Raw genomic sequence first — 20,910 nt, forward strand, 5'->3', positions numbered from 1 at the left:
GGGTTTCCGGAAGGACCTGATTCTGGAAGGGACCAAACCGGATAGAGGTCGCGCGCCCTCTTTCGTCTACCTTCCGGTTCACTAATACGCAACTTCGCAGAAGGGCTGAAACGTGTCGTCCCTCTGCGCAGGCGTAGTAACCGCTTGACCCGCGGCGCTATGCCGGGGCGGCACGTTTCTCGAGTCCGGGCATTGTACAAGCGCGTCTTGCAGCTGCACCGTGTTCTGCCTCCGGACCTCAAAGCCCTGGGCGACCAGTACGTGAAAGACGAATTTAGGAGACATAAGAGCGTTGGTTCTGACGAGGCCCAGCGTTTCTTGCAGGAATGGGAGGCAAGTGACGCCCCCTTTTCTCTGCCCAAGACCTTTGGGGTCCCTCGGTGTCCCGGTTTCTCGTTCCAGTCCCCCATGCGGGGTTAAACAGAGCAGCAACCTGTTCTGTTTGAATTAAACAGCGTAATGCTGTTCGATAACACTTTCAAAGTTTCTCCCACGGGTTTTTCCCCGGAGCATATCCTGTTACTTCAGCGTCCCCAATTCAGTTCAACTTTTCAGCTCCTGCAGATGCCAGGTGCTGGAAGGGTGAGGGTAGGAGGTCACAAAAATGAGCAAGTCGTCGTTAAGTGCTCAAAGACCTCAGGAGCTTTTTGTTCTTTTAAGTGCCTTTGCACATAGTAAGCGCCCGTTAATAAATTAATGCTTCTCTTACTAGTTTTCAAATTTAAAGGCTTATTTCCGTAATTTATGATTTCTTTAATCTCAGCTGTTTTGGTTTGGTTTAAATAATTTTCTCACTTGGCTGATATAGAAATCAGGTAACATGAAAAAGATTATAGATTACAAAAGGCAGGAGATTACAAACTGTGAAGGAGAAAAATGCTGGTGCCAGTTAAGTCAGGTGAAAGTTGTTTCCTCCGAGGTCTCAAGTCAGTGTTACATCGCCCTACACCGTTGCGCTAAATGTTAAACGAACACATGCATTAGCAATAAGTCGTTTGACTTTTTTTTGTTTTTTTTGAGTGAAGGACAAAAGATATTCAGAGTATTTCGTGGGGCTCGGGGCCCTGCAGGATTGTCCCAAGTTTTCATTTGCAAATATAAAGAAATGAATTAGAAATTGGAATGACAGCTCAGATACTTGAAAGCATGAGCTGGAGCTGGTATGAAAGTAGAGGTAAGCGATTCTTCGGCCTAAAAAGTTGAAGGGGAGTTGACTAAAGTCTGCTTTTTTTAAAAAATCAAAAGAATGGTTAGGGTGAGCACAAAATTTGCAATGATTTCCAGAATTCTTATTTGTATAATTATTGAAGCTTTTTGACATTTAGAACAATAGGAAAATTTAGACCTTCCTTGAAAATCATGGTCTATTTGATGTAATTCGCTTGTCTGAAGCCAAGGAAGTTGACGCTTTTCAGGTACAGAGCATTTTATTTTAATAAGGTAATTTAGTTTTGGAGCCTGAAGAACTGGATTCAGATTCAGTCTCTGACATTTATTAATATTAAGTGTCAATCACTTAATTTTTCTGGTCTTATTTTCTCATCTATAAAATAATAAGTGTTTATGCATCTCAAAATTTACATACGTAAATGTATTTACAAGCACTTTTGTATTGCTAATTGTTACGAAGCTATAAGATACTGTATTAAAGTATTTTACATCTTTTAAGGTAGGTCATTTTGTGGCCGTACAGGAAGGAGAGTAGCTCTCTGTTGGGAGGAAATAAGGTTATTTTGAGAAGTCTTAAAACGTAAACACTTGGAAGCCTTTTAGGGAAAAAGTAGGAAAGAGTAGCAACTCAGAAAAAAATTGATAATAGGTTGTAGGAGAGAAAGAGGGTATAAAAAAGAACTGCATAAATAAAAAATGCGTTAGTTGACCTAGTAGGCTTGGTAACTGGAATTGAGGTTTTTAAAACTCTTGGAATAATTTTAGACATACAGGAGAGTTAGAAAGACAGTACAGAGTTCCCTACATCCTGTTTCCCCTATGTTAGCATCTTACATTATCAGGGTACAGTGATCAAAAGCAAGAAATTCACATTGCTACAATATACTATTAACTACAGACTTTATTTACAATTTGCCAGCCCTTTCACTAATGTCCTTTTTCTGTTCCAGGATCCAATGGGGATTCTACAATGCATTTAGTCATTCTTTTTCCTTAATCTCCATTCTGTGAGAGTTCCTCGTCTTCCTATCTTTCATTACCTTGATAATTTTTTGAAAAGTACTGGTCTGTTAACTTTGTGGAATGCCTCTCAATTTGAGTTTGTCTGGTGTTTTCTCATGGTTTAATTGATTTTACGCATTACTGAGAATACCACAGGGGCTGAAGTGTTCTTCTCAACACTTAATGTCAGAGGTCACGTGATATTAATATGCCTTCTTACTGGTGATGATAACTGTGATCACTTGGTTAAAGTAGTAATCCGCCTGGTGTCTCTACTGTAAACTTACTATTTCCCTTTTGAAATTAATACATATTTGGGGGTAGATACTCTCAGGCTTGCAGATGACTACTAATCTTAGCATTCATTGATGGATTTTGCCATTGCGTTCCAATGGTGGTTCTTTTGTTTCCCTCATTCTGTTTGAATTTATTAGTTGACATGCATCTGTAGAGAACAGTTTTTCCTGTCTTCCCGGACCATTGTTGATCTACTGGAATTAATGAATTGGCAGCTGCGTAAAGATAAATTTAAACATAGTGATCTCTTTGGATAACGTAATTATCACAGTTGCAAGGCAGCTTAACCTAAGCCTGGGAGTTAGACGTGGTAGGTTGGATCCTACCAAGAAAGATACTTGAAAAACTGGTCTTTTTTAGACGTGGTAGGTTGGATCCTACCAAGAAAGATACTTGAAGAACTGGTATTTTTGAAAGAGTAGGGCTAGAGAAGAGCTAATGATTGGAGGGGAAAAAAACCTGGCTAGAGAAGTTTTATCACCAGAGAGTAATATATTTAAGATTTCCATGTCTTTTTTTCCCCCACATGTTCTTCAGAACATCTAATTTATGACTGTTATACTAGATACTGCTAGATATGACATGGATTTTTATGCCTTTATTTTTCAGTTAGTGCTCATTACAAACTTGGCACCTGTTGTTTGAATATTACTTAATGGTTACGTTTACATCCAACTAAGAGTAACTGTTGTGGACTTCTAACTTTATATGTTATGTAGAGTCTGGTCTACACAATCCCAGTCCCTCACACACATCTCAACTTAATTGTGAACTTGAATGGATTCTGAATTTGTTTTACATCAGTGGGCAACGTTGGGTAAGTTACCACTGAAGAAAAGAAAGGGATCAAGAACACTAGAGGCCCCGTATTTGGAAGAGAGTTCTCTAGTTCCTTTCATTTGTGATCCTGGTAAACTGGCAATATAGTAGTAGAGAGAATTCAGCTGGGAGAAGTTTTTGTTCAAGGACCAATTGGGGCAACGTGGAAGGAAAGTATTTTAAGTATATAAATGTAAAAGCATGTTTACAGAGTAAATAGGGAATTTATGTAATTTCTCTCTATAAGAGAAAAAATAAAGTTCAGGAAGAGTTTTTGGGAATCTATTAAGGGAGAATGTACGATAACTGGTTTGTAAAATGTGCATTGTAATCTCAACTCTTAGGAGGTAACTATTAGAAGTGAAATTGAGACTCCATAGATCAGGGGTCTTAACTATGTCATTTTGAAAGTTCTGACTGTGCTCATTTTTGAGGAATAGTTGATTTAAGTAAGGCTTTCTATTTTTCTCTCTGTGCCTACCACTTATTTTCTAGGAAATCAGAATAAGCATTGAAGATTAAATAGATAAAACATGTTGGTGAGAGAATATGAGACAAAGAGCATGCAAGAGTGCTCTCAGGAGCTACCTGAAGAGACTTCATGTGTTTAATTTTTCTTTTTCTGTCCCATTTATTTTTCTCAGTTGCCTCTTGCCTAGTTCCTGTTGTTTTTCTTAAGTACCTGTTTTGTTCTGTGTCTGTTGGGGAATGTTTTTTAAGTGTTTTGTTTCTAGAAAAAGGCATAAACATTTTTCAGATAGTTTTGATCAATTGTTATTTCCAGACAATGTGCTAGGCATTTAGGACACAAAAATGAATAATAAATGTATTTTCACTTTCACAGTGTTCAAAGTTTAGTAGAAAAGGGTAGACAATTGTAATATAGTATGAGTGTCTATTAAATGCTGTGGGATCAAGGAGAAATGGAGGAAGTTGAAAGCTATACAAGATGGTTAAGTCTTGAGTAGGTCAAATTTACCATGTCAAAAAGAGAACCTTCTAGAAAGAGGGAATAACATATGCAGAGGCATCGAGGTAAGAAACAGTATGACTTTTTTCCAGGAACTGCAGTATTGTGTTTGGAATTTAGTGTTTTACACGGAAGATGAGGAAGAAATAAAGCTAAAGAGGTGGCAGGAGACAGGATATTCTGCTAAGGTTTTAAGTTTTTATTTTGAATCATTGAAAGCTTCTTAAATGGTGGAAATGACATAAATTGTATTCTAGAAAGATCATGTTGGCAGCAACATAGAGGAATAATTGAAGTAAAAACCAGTTTGAAAGTGGGGAGAACTGTTAGTAGATGGATGTAGTAATCTGAGTCTCAAATAGGAATATGTCTAAACCAAGACAGAGGCCTTGAAAATGGAGGATATAGATGTATGAAAAAAATTTTTTTTTTTTCTTTTAAAGTAGAGTGGAACTTGACTCGTTGACTAATACAGTATTAGTGAAGGAGAAGAAAACAGAATGGATAACTCCTGAGTTTGGAGCATGATACCAGTAACCAGAATAGTCATATAGGAGGAACAGATTGGGAATGAGTTCAATTTGGTGTGCTTTGTGCTAAACATTCTCATGGAACAGTTAAGTGAAGATATTCAGAGAGATATATGTTGGTCCGATACTCAGGAGACAGATTGTGGCTGGAGATAGAGATTTGGAAGTTACTACCTGTAGTTGGTGGACCAAAGATGTGGGTGGAAGTGCCCCTTTTGGTTATAGTGTTGGGGAAGTTGGTCAAAGATAAAACATTAACATTTAGGAATTGAGAGAATGAAAGTAGTCATATAGTGCTAGAATTTTTCTTTTTTATCTTTTTTCTTTTTTTTCTTTCCATCTGCATTTGTTCCTAGTTACTGCTACAAAGGAAGTACTTTTTTACTTTTTAAAATTTTATGTTAAGTTCTGGGATACATGTGCTGAACGTGCAGGTTTGTTACATAGGTATACATGTACGATGGTGGTTTGCTACACCTACCAACCCATCATGTAGGTTTTAAGCCCTGCATGCATTTGGTATTTGTCCTAATGCTCCTACCTCCTCTTTTCCCCCACCCCCTGAAAGGCCCGGGTGTGTGATGTTCCTCTCCCTGTGTCCATGTGTTCTCATTGTTCAATTCCCACTTATGAGTAAGAACATGTGGTGTTTAGTTTTCTGTTCTTGTATTAGTTTGCTGAGGATGATGGTTTCCAGCTTCATCCATGTCCCAGCAAAGGACATAAACTCATGCTTTTTTATGGCTGCATAGTATTCCATGGTGTATATGTTCCACATTTTCTCTATCCAGCCTATCATTGATGGGCATTTGGGTTGGTTCCAAGTCTTTGCTATTGTAAATAGTGCTGCAGTAAACATACATGTGCATGTGTCTTTATAGTAGAATGATTTATAATCCTTTGGGTATATACCTGGTAGTGGAATTGCTGGGTCAAACGGTATTTCTGGTTCCAGATCCTTGAGGAATCACCACACTGTCTTCCACAATGGTTGAAGTAATTTACGCTCCTACCAGCAGTGTAAAAAGTGTTTATATTTCTCCACATCCGCTCCAGCATCTGTTGTTTCCTGACTTTTTAATGATTGCCATTCTAATTGGCATGAGATGGTATGTCATTGTGGTTTTGATTTGCATTTCTGTAATGACTAGTGATGATGAGCTTTTTTTCATGTTTGTTGGCAGCATAAATGTCTTTTTTTTTTTTTTGAGAAGTGTGTGTTCATATCCTTTGCCCACTTTTTGATGGTTTTTTTTTTTCTTGTAAATTTAAGTTCCTTTTGTAGATTCTGGATATTAGCCCTTTGTCAAACAGATATATTGCAAAAATTTTCTCCCATTCTGTAGGTTGCCTGTTCACTCTGATGATAGTTTCTTTTGCTGAGCAGCTCTTTAATTTAAGTAGATCCCATTTGTCAATTTTCGTTTTTGTTGCCATTGCTTTTGGTGTTTTAATCGTGAAGTCTTTGCCCATACCTGTGTCCTGAATGGTATTGCCTAGGTTTTTTTCTAGGGTTTTTTGGTTTTAGATTTTACGTTTAAGTCTTTAATCCATCTTGAGTTGGTCTTAAGGCGTAAGGAAGGAGTCCAGTTTCTGTTTTCTGCATATGGCTAGCCAGTTTTCCCAGCACCGTTTATTAAATAGGAAATTCTTTCCCCATTGCATGTTTTTGTCAGGTTTGTCAAAGATGAGATGATTGTAGATGTGTGGTGTTATTTCTGAGGCCTCTGTTTTGTTCCATTCATCTATATGTCTGTTTTGGTACCAGTACCAAGCTGTTTTGGTTACTGTAGCCTTGTAGTATAGTTTGAAGTCAGGTAGCGTGATGCCTTCACCCTTGTTATTTTTGCTTAGGATTGTTTTGGCTATGCGGGCTCTTTTTTGGTTCCATATGAAATTCAAAGTAATTTTTTTTCTAGTTATGTGAAGAAAGTCAATGGTAGCTTGATAGGAATAGCACTGAACGTATAAATTACTTTCAGCAGTATGGCCGTTTTCACAATATTAATTCTTCCCATCCATGAGCATGGAAGGTTTTTCCATTTGTTTCCTCTCTTACTTCTTTGAGCAGTGGTTTGTAGTTCTCCTTGAAGAGGTCCTTTGTGTCTCTTGTAAGGTGTATTCCTAGGTATTTTATTTTCTTTGTAGCAATTGTGAATGGGAGTTCACTCCTGATTTGGCTCCCTGCTTATCTATTATTGGTGTATAGGAATGCTTGCAATTTTTGCACATTGATTTCATATCCTGAGACTTTGCTGAAGTTGTTTATCAGCTTAAGGAGTTTTTGGGCTGAGATGGGATTTTCTAAATATACAATCATGTCATCTGCAAACAGACAATTTGACTTCCTCTCTTCCTGTTTGGATACCCTTTATTTCTTTCTCTTGTCTGATTGCTCTGGCCAGAACTTCCAATAATACGTTGAATAGGAGTGGTGAGAAAGGTCCTCATTGTCTAGTACTGGTTTTCAAAGGGAATGCTTTGTCATTTTTATTGTGTCTATTTGATTCTTCTCTCTTTTCTTCTTTGTTAGTCTGGTCAGCAGTCTATTTAGTTAGTCTTTTCAAAAAATCAGCTCCGATTCATTGATTTTTTTTGAAGGGTTTTTCAGGTCTCTATCTCCTTCAGTTCTGCTCTGATCTTAGTTATTTCTTGTCTTCTGCTAGCTTTTGAATTTGTTTGCTCTTGCTTCTCTAGTTCTTTTCATTGTGACAGTAGGGTGTTGATTTTAGGTCTTTCGCACTTTCCAATGTGGGCATTTTAGTGCTATAAATTTCCCTCTAAACACTGCTTTAGCTGTGTCCCGGAGATTCTGATACGTTGTCTTCTTGTTCTCGTTGGTTTCAAAGAAACCACTTTCAGGAACCTCAGTCAATCATAGTCTTGGTCTTTTCACATAGTCCCGTATTTCTTGCAGTCTTTGTTCATTCCTTTTCATTCTTTTTTCTCTAATATCGTCTCCACGCCTTATTTCAGTAAGTTGATCTTCAGTCTCTGATATCCTTTCTTCCTCTTTATCGATTTGGCTCTTGATACTTGTGTATGCTTCATGAAGTTTTCATGCTGTGTTTTTCATCTCCATCAGGTCATTTATGTTCTTCTCTAAACTGGTTGTTTTAGTTAGCAGTTCCTGTAACCTTTTGTCAGAGTTCTTAGCTTCCTTGCATTGGGTTAGAACATGCTCCTTTAGCCTAGAGGAGTTTGTTATTACCCACCTTCTGAAGCCTACTTCTGTCAGTTCATCAAAGTCATTCTCCATTCAGTTTTGTGTCCTTGCTGGAGAGGAGTTGCGATCATTTGGAGGAGAAGAGGCATTCTGATTTTTGAAATTGTCAGCATTTTTGTGCTGGTGTTTCCTCATCTTCATGGATTTACTTTGGATGGGGTTTTGTGTGAGGGTCTTTTTTGTTGATGTTCATGTTGCTGCCTTCTGTTTGTTTGTTTTTCTTCTAACAGGCCCCTCTTCTGCAGGTCTGCTGCAGTTTGCTGGAGGTCTACTTCAGACCCTGTTTGCCTGGGTATCACCAGCAGAGGTTGCAGAACAGCAAAGATTGCTGCCTGCTCCTTCCTCCTGAAGCTTCGTCCCAGCGGGGCACTGGCCTGATGCCAGCCAGAGCTCTCTTGTATGAGGTGTCTGTCAACCCTTGTTGGGAGGTCTCTTCCAGTCAGGAGGCATGGGGGTCAGGGACCCAGATGAGGAGGCAGTTTGTCCCTTAGTGGAGCTCAAGCACCGTCCTGGGAAAGCCCTCCTTGTCAGCATCCACTGCTCTCTTCAGAGCTGGCAGGCAGGAATTTTTAAGTCTGCTGAAGCTATGCCCACAGGTGCTGCTTCCCCCAGGTGCTCTATCCCAGGGAGATGGGAGTTTTATCTGTAAGCCCCTGACTGGGGCTGCTGCCTTTCTTTCAGAGATGCCCTGCCCAGTGGGGAAGAATCTAGAGAGGCAGTCTGGCCACAGCCGCTTTGTTGCATTATGTTGAGTTCCTCCCAGTCCTTAGTACCGTCAGGGGAAAAGAGCCTACTCAAGCCTCAGTAATGGCGGATGCCCCTCCCCCCACCAAGCTCTGTTGGCCCAGGTCAACTTCAGACTTGTGCTGGCAGCCAGAATTTCAAGTCAGTGGCTCTTGGCTTGCTGGCCTTCATGGGAGTGGGACCTACTGAGCCAGACCACTTGGTTCCCTGGCTTTAGCCCCCTTTCCAGGCGAGTGAACGGTTCTGTCTCACCCAGGTTCCAGGCACCACTGGAATATGGAAATAAAAAAACAAACCTGCAGCTAGCTTGGTGTCTGCCTGAATAGCCACCCAGCTTTGAGCTTGAAACCCAGGGCCTTGGTGGTGTAGGCACACCAGGGAATCTCCTAGTCTTCAGATTACGAAAACCATGGGAAAAGCATAGTATGTGGGCCAGATAGCACAGTCCCTCATGGCTTCCCTTGGCTGGGAAAGAGAGCCCCCTCACCTCTCCCCGCTCCTTGCACTTCCCGGGTGAGGCAACACCCCACCCTGCTTCTGCTTGCCCTACATGGGCTGCACCCACTGCCTAACCAGTCCCAGTGAGATGAACAGGGTACCTTAGTTGGAAATGTGGAAATCACCCGCCTTCTGTGTTGGTCTCACTTGGAGCTGCCTTCGGGAGCTGTACCTATTTGGCCATCTTGCCACATCCAAGAGAATCCATTTTCTTTTTCTTCCCTTCAAGTAAAGGCAATGATCCCGGTATCACGGACTGACTGTAACTGCTCTTACTTGATTATGTTCAATTCTTTATATTTGTGTGATAATTTAGATATCATAACATTTTCTTTCTGATTTTATTTTGTCGCATTTGTTCGACAGGAGGAAATGCTTCAGACTTCAGGTAGCCATCCCTTTGTAACTCTCATGGGATGTCTTTTTCTTATATATGATTTTGAAGTGGATCATCATTTGTATGTATGTACCACACATACAAATGTATTAAGTGGCATGTCACCTATATTTAGAGTTTTCTTAATATAATTAGGATCGGATGAATATTTGGCTAGTTTTTATAAATGTATGCTTCTCTTACCTAATTTGTGGACCTAATTTTGTTGCTTTTGAACATCTCGATTTATAGTTTTAGCTTGCAGGAGAAAAGGAATGAATTGCTTCTCTGTTTAGTGAATGGATTGTATGTGTCAGGGATATGTCTCTCAAGTATGAGTGGGTCAGTTGGGTCTCAGTCAGATTGTTAATTCTGCTTTTTACTCGTTGGTGTTTTTGTGATGGTTTATTCAATGGTGATTTGTCACACATACATGTTTTCTACATCAAGTTTTTTTTTCTTTTTTTTTGAGACTGAGTCTCCCTCTGTCGCCGAGACTGGAGTGCGGTGGCACTGTGTGGGCTCACTGAAACCTCCTTCTGGGTTCAAGCAGTTCTCCTGCCTTAGCTTCCCGAGTAGCTGGGATTACAGGCATCCACCACCACACCCAACTAGTTTTTATATTTTTAGTAAAGACGAGGTTTCACATGCTGTAACGCCCCCTTTGGGGCTCCACAGTTGCTGGCATCTCCAAGTTTTCAGGCACCACTGCCTTCCCCTCATCCTGATGCTGGCACCCAAGGTGGAAACCACTGTGGTATGCCTGGTCCAGCCACAGCCTCGCACGAAGCCAGTGCCTGGAGCTGCCCACCCCACCACAGACCCACCACAGCAGTTGGCACACCTGGCTGTGCACCATGGCTGGATCCCACACTCGCTTGCTCACATATCCCTTGCTGCTCTGTGCCTGGCTCACCCTCAGTAGACATGGGAGCCAGGCTGGCAGCGTGAGCCGAGCGCAGCCTGCCAGCCTGGGTGGGCAGAGCAAGCCTAGTGGCCAGCTCAGAACTAAGTGAGGCCTGGGCAGGGGTGCTACCCGCCAGAGAAGATTTCCGGCTGGCAACAGGACAGTGAAAAAATCCTGCATCAATATCAAACAAGTCATTTTACTTCCATAGGCCTTAGTTTCTTCATCTTTAACGTGAAAGGATTTCCAAGTAAAGATGGCAGACTGGGAATATCACAAGAGCTTATTTTTTATTTCCTCTCCCTTCCAAAGCCAGACTAAACTAGTAGTAAAGCAATTTTTAAAAGGAATAATCCATAATGACTAGAGAACAAGAATGGAGCCATTAGCAGCCAAGCAATTTCAACAGATTTTCTGAAGATGGAAAGCAGAAGAACAGTGTAAATAATGAAGCAAAGCAGACAGAGGAGGCCACAGTTCAGAATACAGAGAATACACCTAAAGAGATAGCCAAGCTGCCAAAACCAAGTGAACTCAAACACCAGGTTAGGTAGGAAGTCAGGAGCGGGAAGCAAATACAGGCAAGATTAACCCTAAAAGTAATTTCCCAATCAACAAGCCTATCTATATGTATAGTTCTTGGTTAGTTTCTTATTGCTTTATTCATAAATGTGGACAGATAACCAAAATTCTCAAGACATTTGAAACATGAAAGAGACCAAAATAAAACAAAAAATGTCCTCAGAGGAGATACACAGAAAAGAGTACATTGCTTTTTATTTTAAGCCCTTCTACACTGTTAGCCTGAAGTGCTAATTGCCTAATATTTCTATTTGAAAGATTGTTTTCAGTAATGAAATGAGAATGGAAATTGCTGGGCTGTAACTGTTAAACTTTCTTAATAATCAGGCACATACGCTTTTTTGAAAGGTTTCTTTGGGCCTTAGTTGTCTCAAGAGGGAAAATAATATTTTGCCCCTGAATTAGGGATGGACCAAAAGTTCCTTTTTACCTCTTAAGATGTGATTATATTATGAGGTGAGTTAAACTATTGAATCAGATGGCTTGGTTGAAGTATAAAGACAAATGGAATGTTTAGGATTAATATGTGATTGGCCACATTAATATGAAAAGAACTTATTTAGCTCAATAGGAAAAAACTTAAAGCTTTACTAAAAGAAATGGGCAAAAGAGATTCTAATAGGTCATTCTGTGATTTATGTACAAAGATGTTAATTGCTGTGTTGCATATCTATAGTAAAGTGAGAATTTTAAATTACTGTAAATATCCAATGATAGAATAATGAAATTATAGCCACATGATGGATGGGTTAGTATGCAGTTATTAGAAATGGTGTTTCAGAAGAACTAATAACATGGAAAAACTGTAACATAATTACATATAAACTTTATCTTTGGATGATAAGATTAAGAATGATTGTAATTTTCTTCTGTGTACCTCAGATTTTCTTGATTCTCTGCAAATATCAGGTGTTACTTTGGTAATTATAAGAAAGTTATTAAGGATAATTTTTAAAATGCACTGGATATACTTAATATTTTTACCAGTCGTATTTCACAGAGGACTTGAGGCAGACATGCTCAGTGAGTCAGCTACTAGCACCTTATATATACATTTCCTAATTTTGCTTTTAAAATTTTGTAGGTTCAACTCAGACTTCTTCATATTTAATAAATGCTAATGTCATCTATATATTTTGTATGATTTCTTGTTGAGTTTTCTAAATTAAATAAATGAAAATCTAAATGTGTAGATTCAAAATTTATCTAAATATTTCTTTTTTACTTAACCATTAGAAAAAATATTTGGAATCTTTAGGACTCTAAACCGAGATCAGAAAATAATCATAATTATCTATTTGGTACCTGTCATCAGTGTCATCTATCTGGTCTAGTATTATGTCTTGTTAAGCAACATGAAGAATCTTACGTTTAATTTCTTAGAGATCATACTTAAATATTCAATGATTTTCCACTAACTTAATTTGATAAAAATTAAGTTACCATGTAGTAACTGTATTCTATTTTAATTTTTTACCTTTTTCCCCTATGTTTTGTGGAAGGTGAATGAAGGCTGTCAGTGAGGTAGGATTGAGAGGGGATATAGGTTAACTGTTAGTTTGTCTTCTGACACATCAGTCAGGGAGGGTGGAAGACAAACAGGCTCCCCTTAGCTTAGAAACCAGTAGGCTTCAGAAAGAGATTCTAGATAGGTATGTGCCACCTTGATTGTGATCATACAGGGTCTGGTAATTGATCTTGTAGTCCGGAGTTGGACTTTACCAACATAACCAGAAATGATCAGATTCTTGGCAACAGACTCACATTACTTAAATTTATATAACATTGAAGTATAAAGAAGAAGACTGATTTATTTTTTCTGCTGCTAGGGGAGTGGGGGCTAGTGAAGAGGGCTCTCATTTCCAGGAGTTAGAATATTTATATTTACTTCCAGGGGTAGGGGGGATACCTTTTCAGATATGTCTCAGAATCATGTATTTTTTTTAGATTTTAGAAAGTGAAGAAATAGTATTTAGTGAATTTTAAGAAACATCGAGTGGGATCTAGGGTGGTACTGTAATCAAATACATTAGTATATCTGCAGAAAAAATTTGAATATTCACAGTAAGTGGAGTAAATAAAGACCTTATGTACATTTATGTCAGGATTTGCTGCCAGATAAATTCTGAAAGAGCTTTTGTTTTTAAGAACTTCTTTGACTTCAGGGAATTGTGGACCTCTATTAAGCTTTCTGGAAAACTGAAATAGTGTTTAGAAGGTTGCCTGGTAAACATGGAATTAAAATGACAGGGAGTGGGTAGGCATGAGAGCTTTTCTCATCAGGCCTCACTGTGTCTGCAGTAGAAAACATCCCTTTAGTAAGATTATTTTTGTGGGTTCCACAGCTTCATTGCCCTTTTTTCCTGAACAGTACTGAATGCATGTTATAAGTTTGCCCTCAGTCCTTTATTTTTATGTTAACCACCTTCTTTCTGTTGAGGTATCATTGTTACTCTTACACATGTTAATGGATTAAACTACTTCTTGCTTATTTTTCCTAGGCCCGAAAAATTTCAGATTCTTCTCTTTGTGTGTAAATTTAATTAGCTTAACCCCAAAGGAGGGAGAATGATATTTGCCTCACTTACAAGTTGTTGCTCTTCTTTACTCCTAAGTCAGTGTAACTCAAAGCATTTCTAAAGTAAATTGCACTTTGCTTTCAGAGCTCTAAAACACTAAAATGTTTATGTTTTATTCAAAAAATTTAAAAATTATAGTATGGTTTATTTTCCTTTAAAAGACATTTCATTGTAATAAACACACAGAAACCTAAGACCAAAACCAGAGTATTATTGTACATATCAGAGGTTAAGTAGGAACGTTTTCTGGACTTTGGTGCAATGACTCTTTACTGATGAAAAGGTCTATAGTTTGTTTAAAAACTATCCCACTTAAAAACAAATCCATACACTTTTCATGTAGCTGACTCCATGCCCCCTTTCCAAAGCTCAAAATGGCAGCAGATGATATAGCAAACACATACCTGCAAAAACAGCTACAGCAGCTACCTGGGTGAGATGGCTGCCAGCTGCATGCAGCCTCTGCGGGTCTGACTTCACAGCATATGCCTTGAATGTGGCCCCTCCAAAAAGTAACGTGTTTATTGCCTCACACTTCCAATCATGGGCCTCAAGAGTTTGTCTATGTGATTTATTTTATAAACTATAGATATATATAACTGATAACTCTGGATTACTGGTGAATAACCAGAATGAACACCACTTGAAAACAAAAATGCTGTGAATATCATTAAATGCTTTTATAAGGCTAAGAGAAAGATGCATAGAGTGAAAAGAACTGCTTTTGTTTTTGAGACGGAGTCTTGCTCTGTTGCCCAGGCTGGAGTGCAGTGGTATGATCTCGGCTCACTGCAACCTCCACCTCCCAGGTTCATGCGATTCTCCTGCCTCAGCCCTGCAAGTAGCTGGTATTACAAGTACCTGCCACCATGCCCGGCTAATTTTTGTATTTTTAGTAGAGACAGGGTTTCACCATGTTGGCCAGGCTGGTCTTGAATTCCTGACCTCAGATGACCCGCCTGCCTTGGCCTCTCAAAGTGCTGGAATTACAGGTGTGAGCCACCTCACCCAGCTGAGAAGATGTTCTTACTTTAAAATGTTTGGAAATTTTTCCCAGTTTGATACAGTTTCTGGGTGCTTATAACACCCCGACTGTTTAATGTACATACTTAAGATTTTCAGAACACTTTTAGAAACTGCCATGTGATCATATTCTAATTTTGTAATTAAATCTAGTAAGGGCAGAGACACATTCTCAGAGAGGTGTATTACGATGTTTTCCCTGCTCTGGAATTTACATGGAAAGAGATGCTCAGTTTTATTTTTTCTTCATATCCCCTTGCTTAAACCTTTCTTTCTCCTATCTGTCACCCTGTTCATCCTACTCCTCTTCCCCCCCCCACCCCGCAGGAACTTTAGCTTTCTCCTTTGCACTGTCAAATTTTCCTGAAGTGGCTACATCTTTGTCATATTTCTCATTCAGCTTTACCCCTTTATTATTGTAAGACTGCTTTTTGTTATCAGTAAGGTTACTCTACATCGTACCTAATTTTGGTCTTCAGTTAAGATGCCAGTGTTTGTGGATTTGGGATACAACTCTAAACAGAAGAAGCTAGCTGGCAGTGATAGTTTGTGGACATTAGGATCTTCTTCGTGCCTCTCTTAGCTACTCAAAAATGCTTCATTTCCAGATCATCAAATTTAGATTTCCTTTCTTAGGTGTTGTCTCCGACCTGTGAGAGCACTTCTTAAAAACCTGCAATAACTAGGCCAGGTGTGGTGGCTCACACCTGTAATCCGAGCACTTTGGGAGGCGGAGGCAGGTGAATCACGAGGTCAGGAGATCGAGACCATCCTGGGTAACACGTGAAACCCCATCTCTACTAAAAATAGAAAAATTACCCGGGCGTGGTGGCCGGTGCCTGTAGTCCCAGCTACTGGGGAGGCTGAGACAGGAGAATGGCATGAACCCGGGAGGCGGAGCTTGCAGTGAGCCGAGATCGCCACTGCACTCCAGCCTGGGCGACAGAGCGAGACTCCCTCTCACAAAAAAAAAAAAAAATACCTGCAACACTAATGGGGATCTCTGGATTTTTCTTTTTGTACTTATGGCCTGTACAAAGAAGGGAAAGTAACTTTTAGCCCATTGGTTTCCTGGGGTCACCTTTAGTCATATTGACTGCATTATTTGCTAGTCCCTGTATATATATATATATATATATATATATATATGTGTGTGTGTGTGTGTGTGTATATTTTTTTTGAGATGGAGTCTCTGTGGCTCAGACTGGAGTGCAGTGGCTCAATCTCGGCTCACAGCAAGCTCCGCCTCCTGGGTTCATAACATTCTCCTGCCTCAGCCTCCCGAGTAGCTGGGACTACAGGCACCCGCCACCCCGCCCGGCTAATTTTTTGTATTTTTAGTAGAGATGGGGTTTCACCATGTTACCCAGGATGATCTCGATCTCCTGACCTCATGATCCACCCACCTCGGCCTCCCAAAGTGCTGGGATTACAGGCGTGAGCCACCTTGCCTGGCCTAGTCCCTGTGTATATTTTTAAGGAAGAATTTGGTAGATTCACGATTGTTAGGATAGATATGTATTTATCAGAGACTATCTTAAATATGCATTTCTATGCCATTTTCAGTTAATGTATTTGGTTTCACCTGCCATATTTGTCCAGCTATTGAGACAAAGACTGATAGGAGTTTCTGAAGCTTGATGCTCTTATGACTAACTGTAATTAATACCCTTGAGTGTATTTCTGAAGAGTTGTTTATAAACGGTTTTTTTTTTTTTAATATAACTTTTAGGTATATTGGCAAACTTACTAATTAAAAGAGTTCTTTTGTGAATCCTTTTGAAAAGTGAATTATCAACCTGTAATTTGTTTCTTTGTGTAAACCTGTATTTGCATAAATCAAATTTGTTTTAAATAGGGTATGTCTAGAAATCTTGATGCATGTATCTGAAAAGAAAATTTATGTTTCATGTGAAGAATTCAGATTTGGTACATTCAAAAAGTAAGACCTGCCATATTATTTTATTTTAGTTCCACTCTTTTTGACAAAATGCTATCAAAATATTTACAGCCTAAATTAAGGTGGTGGCAAGAGTTTGTGTAAGATTGAACTACAGTACATTTTTAAACTGTATTTTCTTAAATAGTAACAGGTAGTGTGAAGTTTTGCAAAGTTTAAAAAGTTATTCAGTATTTTTTTTCCCTTTTAAAAGCATAACTGGAATCTGAAATTATTTTGCTTCAGCTTAGTCTGTAGTTATAGAAGTAGATGTATATTGTGCATTTAAATATAATGTTTGTTCACTTCTTACTATAGTTTAATACCCAGCAATTTATTGCTCTGCTTAATACTTGGAAGATAGTAATGATAATTCATCTTCTTAGTTTGAATGCTTGAATTAGCCATAAACAGTGATCTAGTCTTTAATATAAAATGGTAGATTTATACTGAAAATATAAAATAGAATGTGATTCCTATTGTGTAATATTTAACTGCACGTTTTCTTTAAATATAGGGTTTTTTGTTGTTGGTGGTGGTGGTTTGTTTTTCAGGGCTGTCTGGGAGCCTCACTACTATTTATTACATTCTTTCTTTGGGAAAGTATATACAAACTGAAGCTGAGAACATTGGGAACTTGTCTACATCTGTCACATCCTCTGCATAGCCTACTAGATTTAGATTGTCAGTCAAAGGAGAACGCTTTCATGATCTAACATGGTTCTGTTAGAGCCCGTGGAAATTGAATCCTTTCCCTGATAACTGAGAAGGGAGTCTGTGGGTTAGGGAACTCTTGGAAATTTTCTAGGAACTAGGAGAAACACTTGTAATATAAATCAGGCCAGCTATATTTGTCCATGACTTTAACAAGTTGAGAGTCAAGGATAATGCACAGGACATTATTAAGTTCAAAACTAGAAAGGATACAACAGGTCAGGAGCAGAGATTTCAGGATGAAGTTCAAGTCAAGGACATGGAGAAATTATTCAAAATGTAGGCCTTGAACTGTGTGAGGGTTTTCACGCTATGTCGGAGAGGACTAGACAGAAGCAGCCCAACTGAGTTCAGTTGTTTACTCAGTTATTCAATGTCTACTCTTTTTTAGGGGTTATAGATATTAATACAGTCAGGATTTTTAAGGACTTTATGAGCCTGCCACATATCAATATTTGAGAGAGTGAGACCCATTGTGTCTTAAAGAATAATTGTTGTGAATGCTGATCTTTTGGCAGTGTGACAATGATTTGGAGTGTAAGTACAAGAGGGAAAGAGTATCTTTTTCTTAGCTATTGAATTTATGATTATCTATTCAATATATCTACCATGTCACTTGCCATTCCTTCATATACCCTCATTCCATTTGCTTTTTTTTTTTTTTTAATAGATGGAGTTTTGTTTTGTTGCCCAGGCTGGAGTACAGTGGCGCCATCTTGGCTCACTGCAACCTCTGTCTCCTGTGTCCGAGCAATTCTCCTGCCTCAGCTTCCCGAGTAGCTGGGATTACAGGCAAGTGGCACCACACCCAGCTAATTTTGTGTTTTTAGTAGGTTTCACCGTGTTGGCCAGGCTAGTCTCGAACTCCTGACCTCAAGTGATCCACCTGCCTTGGCCTCCCAAAGTTCAGGATCACAGGTGTGAGCCACTGTGCCAAGCCCCACTGGCTTTTTTTTTTTTTTTTAAACGGAGTCTTTCTTTGTTACCCAGGCTGGAGTGCAGTGGTGCAATCTCAGCTCACTGCAACATCCGCCTCCCAGGTTTAAGCAATTCTCCTGCCTCAGCCTCCTGAGTAGATGGGATTACAGGTGCCTGCCACCACACCCGGCTAATTTTTTATGTGTTTTTAGTAGAGATAGGGTTTCACAATGTTGACCAGGCTGGTTTCGAACTCCTCACCTCAGGTGATCCACCTGTCTTGGCCTCCCAAAGTACTAGGATTATGGGCATGAGCCACCACTGCCCAGCCCTCATTGGCTTTTGAAGATCATTTTATCTTTGAGTTTATTTTAAAAATATGTATACCCATGTGAGAGATTACATTTTAAATTTAATATGACTAACACTTTTAATAATTATCTGACACTGGTTAACATCTAGCCACTTACTCTGTGACCTTGGGTAATTTGATTAACCATTCTAAGCCTTGGTTTCCTCATCAGTAAAATGGGCATAGCAGCAGTACTTACCTCTAAGGTTAAGGATTAAATAAGATAGTATATGCATAATAGTTGCCCAGTGCCTTACACATAGTAAGTGCTCAATAAATGTTAGATATTTTAGCTTTAATGTTGACACGGTATTTTTTTCGTGCTGCTTTGCCAGCTGGAGACCTCTGTGGCCAGCGACACCTGCATCTGGTCCTCGCTTGTGCCCAGGCTCGCTGCAGGAGGCGCCTACCCACTAGGCCCATTGGACCACTCCTGGCTTGCACTCTGCCCCAGATCATGTGCTTGCCACAGGATCCACACTCAGCCTGTGTCTGGACCAAGTGTTCCCCAGCCTGCCTGTGTTACAGCTCATTCAGTCCCACTGCCCTGCTCTGCCAGTGCCTCCGGGGCTGGCCCGACCCTGCCGCTGCTTCCCAGTGCATGGGGTGGCTGCCCAGTGCCGGCAGAAGGCCACAGTGTTACAGCCTTTTTCCTACCTGTGTTCGGTGGTTCCTTAGTTCTTGTCCTGTGTCCAGGAAGAATGAGGTTACACTGACAACCAAAGGGTGAGAAGAGCAGAGAAGAGTTTTGTTGAACAACAGAACAGGTCTCAGCAGAGAGGGGACTAAAAGTGAGTGGTCCCCCACCTGAAGGTGGGTAGTCCCCCACACCTGGAGATGGGCATTTCCAAAATATGGCTGAGTCTGGGGCTTTTATGGGCTCAGAATGGGGGAGTGTATGCTGATTAGTTTGTGAGTATGCAAAAAAGGCTAAAACAAAGGCACCACTCAAAGGTAGGCCTGACAGTATAAAAGCCAATTAGGGAAGGGTGGGTATATGTAAAATAGGTGAAGGGTAAGGATCAATCGGAGGAAAGGGCACCAGACGGAAAGAGAGGTTCTCAGTCTGGCCTGTAGATTTATCTGAGACTCATAGCTTGACTTTTAGGCTTTAAACTCTTTGGTTTGAAATTAAGGTTTCACTGTGGACCTGCCCCTATCTGCCTAGGCATTTGTCTGCCTCCTCCTGCTGTCAATGTGGGGTAGGAAGTAGGTTGACAGGAAGGAGACAAGAATTCCAGATAAGAGTGCTCTGAAAACAAATTTTGTAATTTTATTATTCTTAACTAAGTCTTTCTTCTTTCTTACCTTCTGTATGCTGTTAGTTGCCAAATCCTGTTGATTCTGTTTTCCTTTACAGTATCAGAACTCTGACCTGTTATCTCCATTCCAGTGGTCAGTACCTCTGGATGTTTGCAGTTATTTCATAAATAATCTTGCCTTTAGTCTCTTTTAACTGTCACCTTATAAAGTACAACTTTGATCATTTTATTACCCTTGTCAAAACCGATCAGTGTTTTCCCATTGACCTCTCTTTAACGTGACATTCAAAACTGCAAAATCTGGCCCGAATGTATTTTTCCTACCTTTATCTAAATGTTCTTTGTCATGAATTCTGTGTTCTAGTCATTTAACTGAGCATTGCTCTCTGAAAGTGGCCTCAAGTTGTTTTGACTCTGGCTGTTCATTTGGCTGAAATGTTTTACTGTCTTTCTCTGCATGGCCAAACCCTAAAGTGTCTTTCAAAACAACCTTCATATGGTGCTGTCAATTCTTAACTGATTAATTCTTCAAATGGAAAGAAATTTCTATGTCTTTTAATTTCCCTCAAATTGTATTTTTCTGTTTTGGTACTTTTTTTTTTTTTTTTTTGAGACAGAGTCTTGCTGTGTCACCTAGGCTAGAGGGCAGTGGTGCAATCTCAGCTCACTGCCAGCTGCGCCTCCCGGGTTCACGCCATTCTCCTGCCTCAGCCTCCCGAATAACTGAGACTACAGGCGCCTGCCACCATGCCTGGCTAAGTTTTTGTGTTTTTAGTAGAGACGTGGTTTCACCGTGTTAGCCAGGATGGTCTTGATCTCCTGCACTCGTGATCCGCCCACCTCGGCCTCCCAAAGTGCTGGGATTAGTCTATTTTGGTACTTAATGTTATCTACATTATATTATAGTTACTTATGTACCCCTTTTTGCCACTAGTTGATGGTAAGTTCATTGAGGACACAAACAATGTTCTACTTATCTTTGTAAAATTACTGGGAGAGCAG

General features: G+C 39.8%; 1 protein-coding gene across 1 annotated transcript in view; it reads left to right on the top strand.

Annotated features, from left to right (window-relative positions):
- The first annotated feature begins 63 nt into the window (after positions 1-63).
- SDHAF3 (succinate dehydrogenase complex assembly factor 3) overlaps positions 64-20,910 on the top strand; it is a 72,062-nt gene continuing 51,215 nt past the window's right edge. Inside the window, exon 1 of the mRNA XM_003896291.4 lies at positions 64-333. Within this exon, the coding sequence (XP_003896340.1) occupies positions 160-333 (174 nt within the window). The 5' untranslated portion in view covers positions 64-159. The remainder of the gene's footprint in view (positions 334-20,910) is intronic.

Source organism: Papio anubis, chromosome 4 (genome assembly GCF_008728515.1).
Source record: "Papio anubis isolate 15944 chromosome 4, Panubis1.0, whole genome shotgun sequence".
NCBI lineage: Eukaryota > Metazoa > Chordata > Mammalia > Primates > Cercopithecidae > Papio > Papio anubis.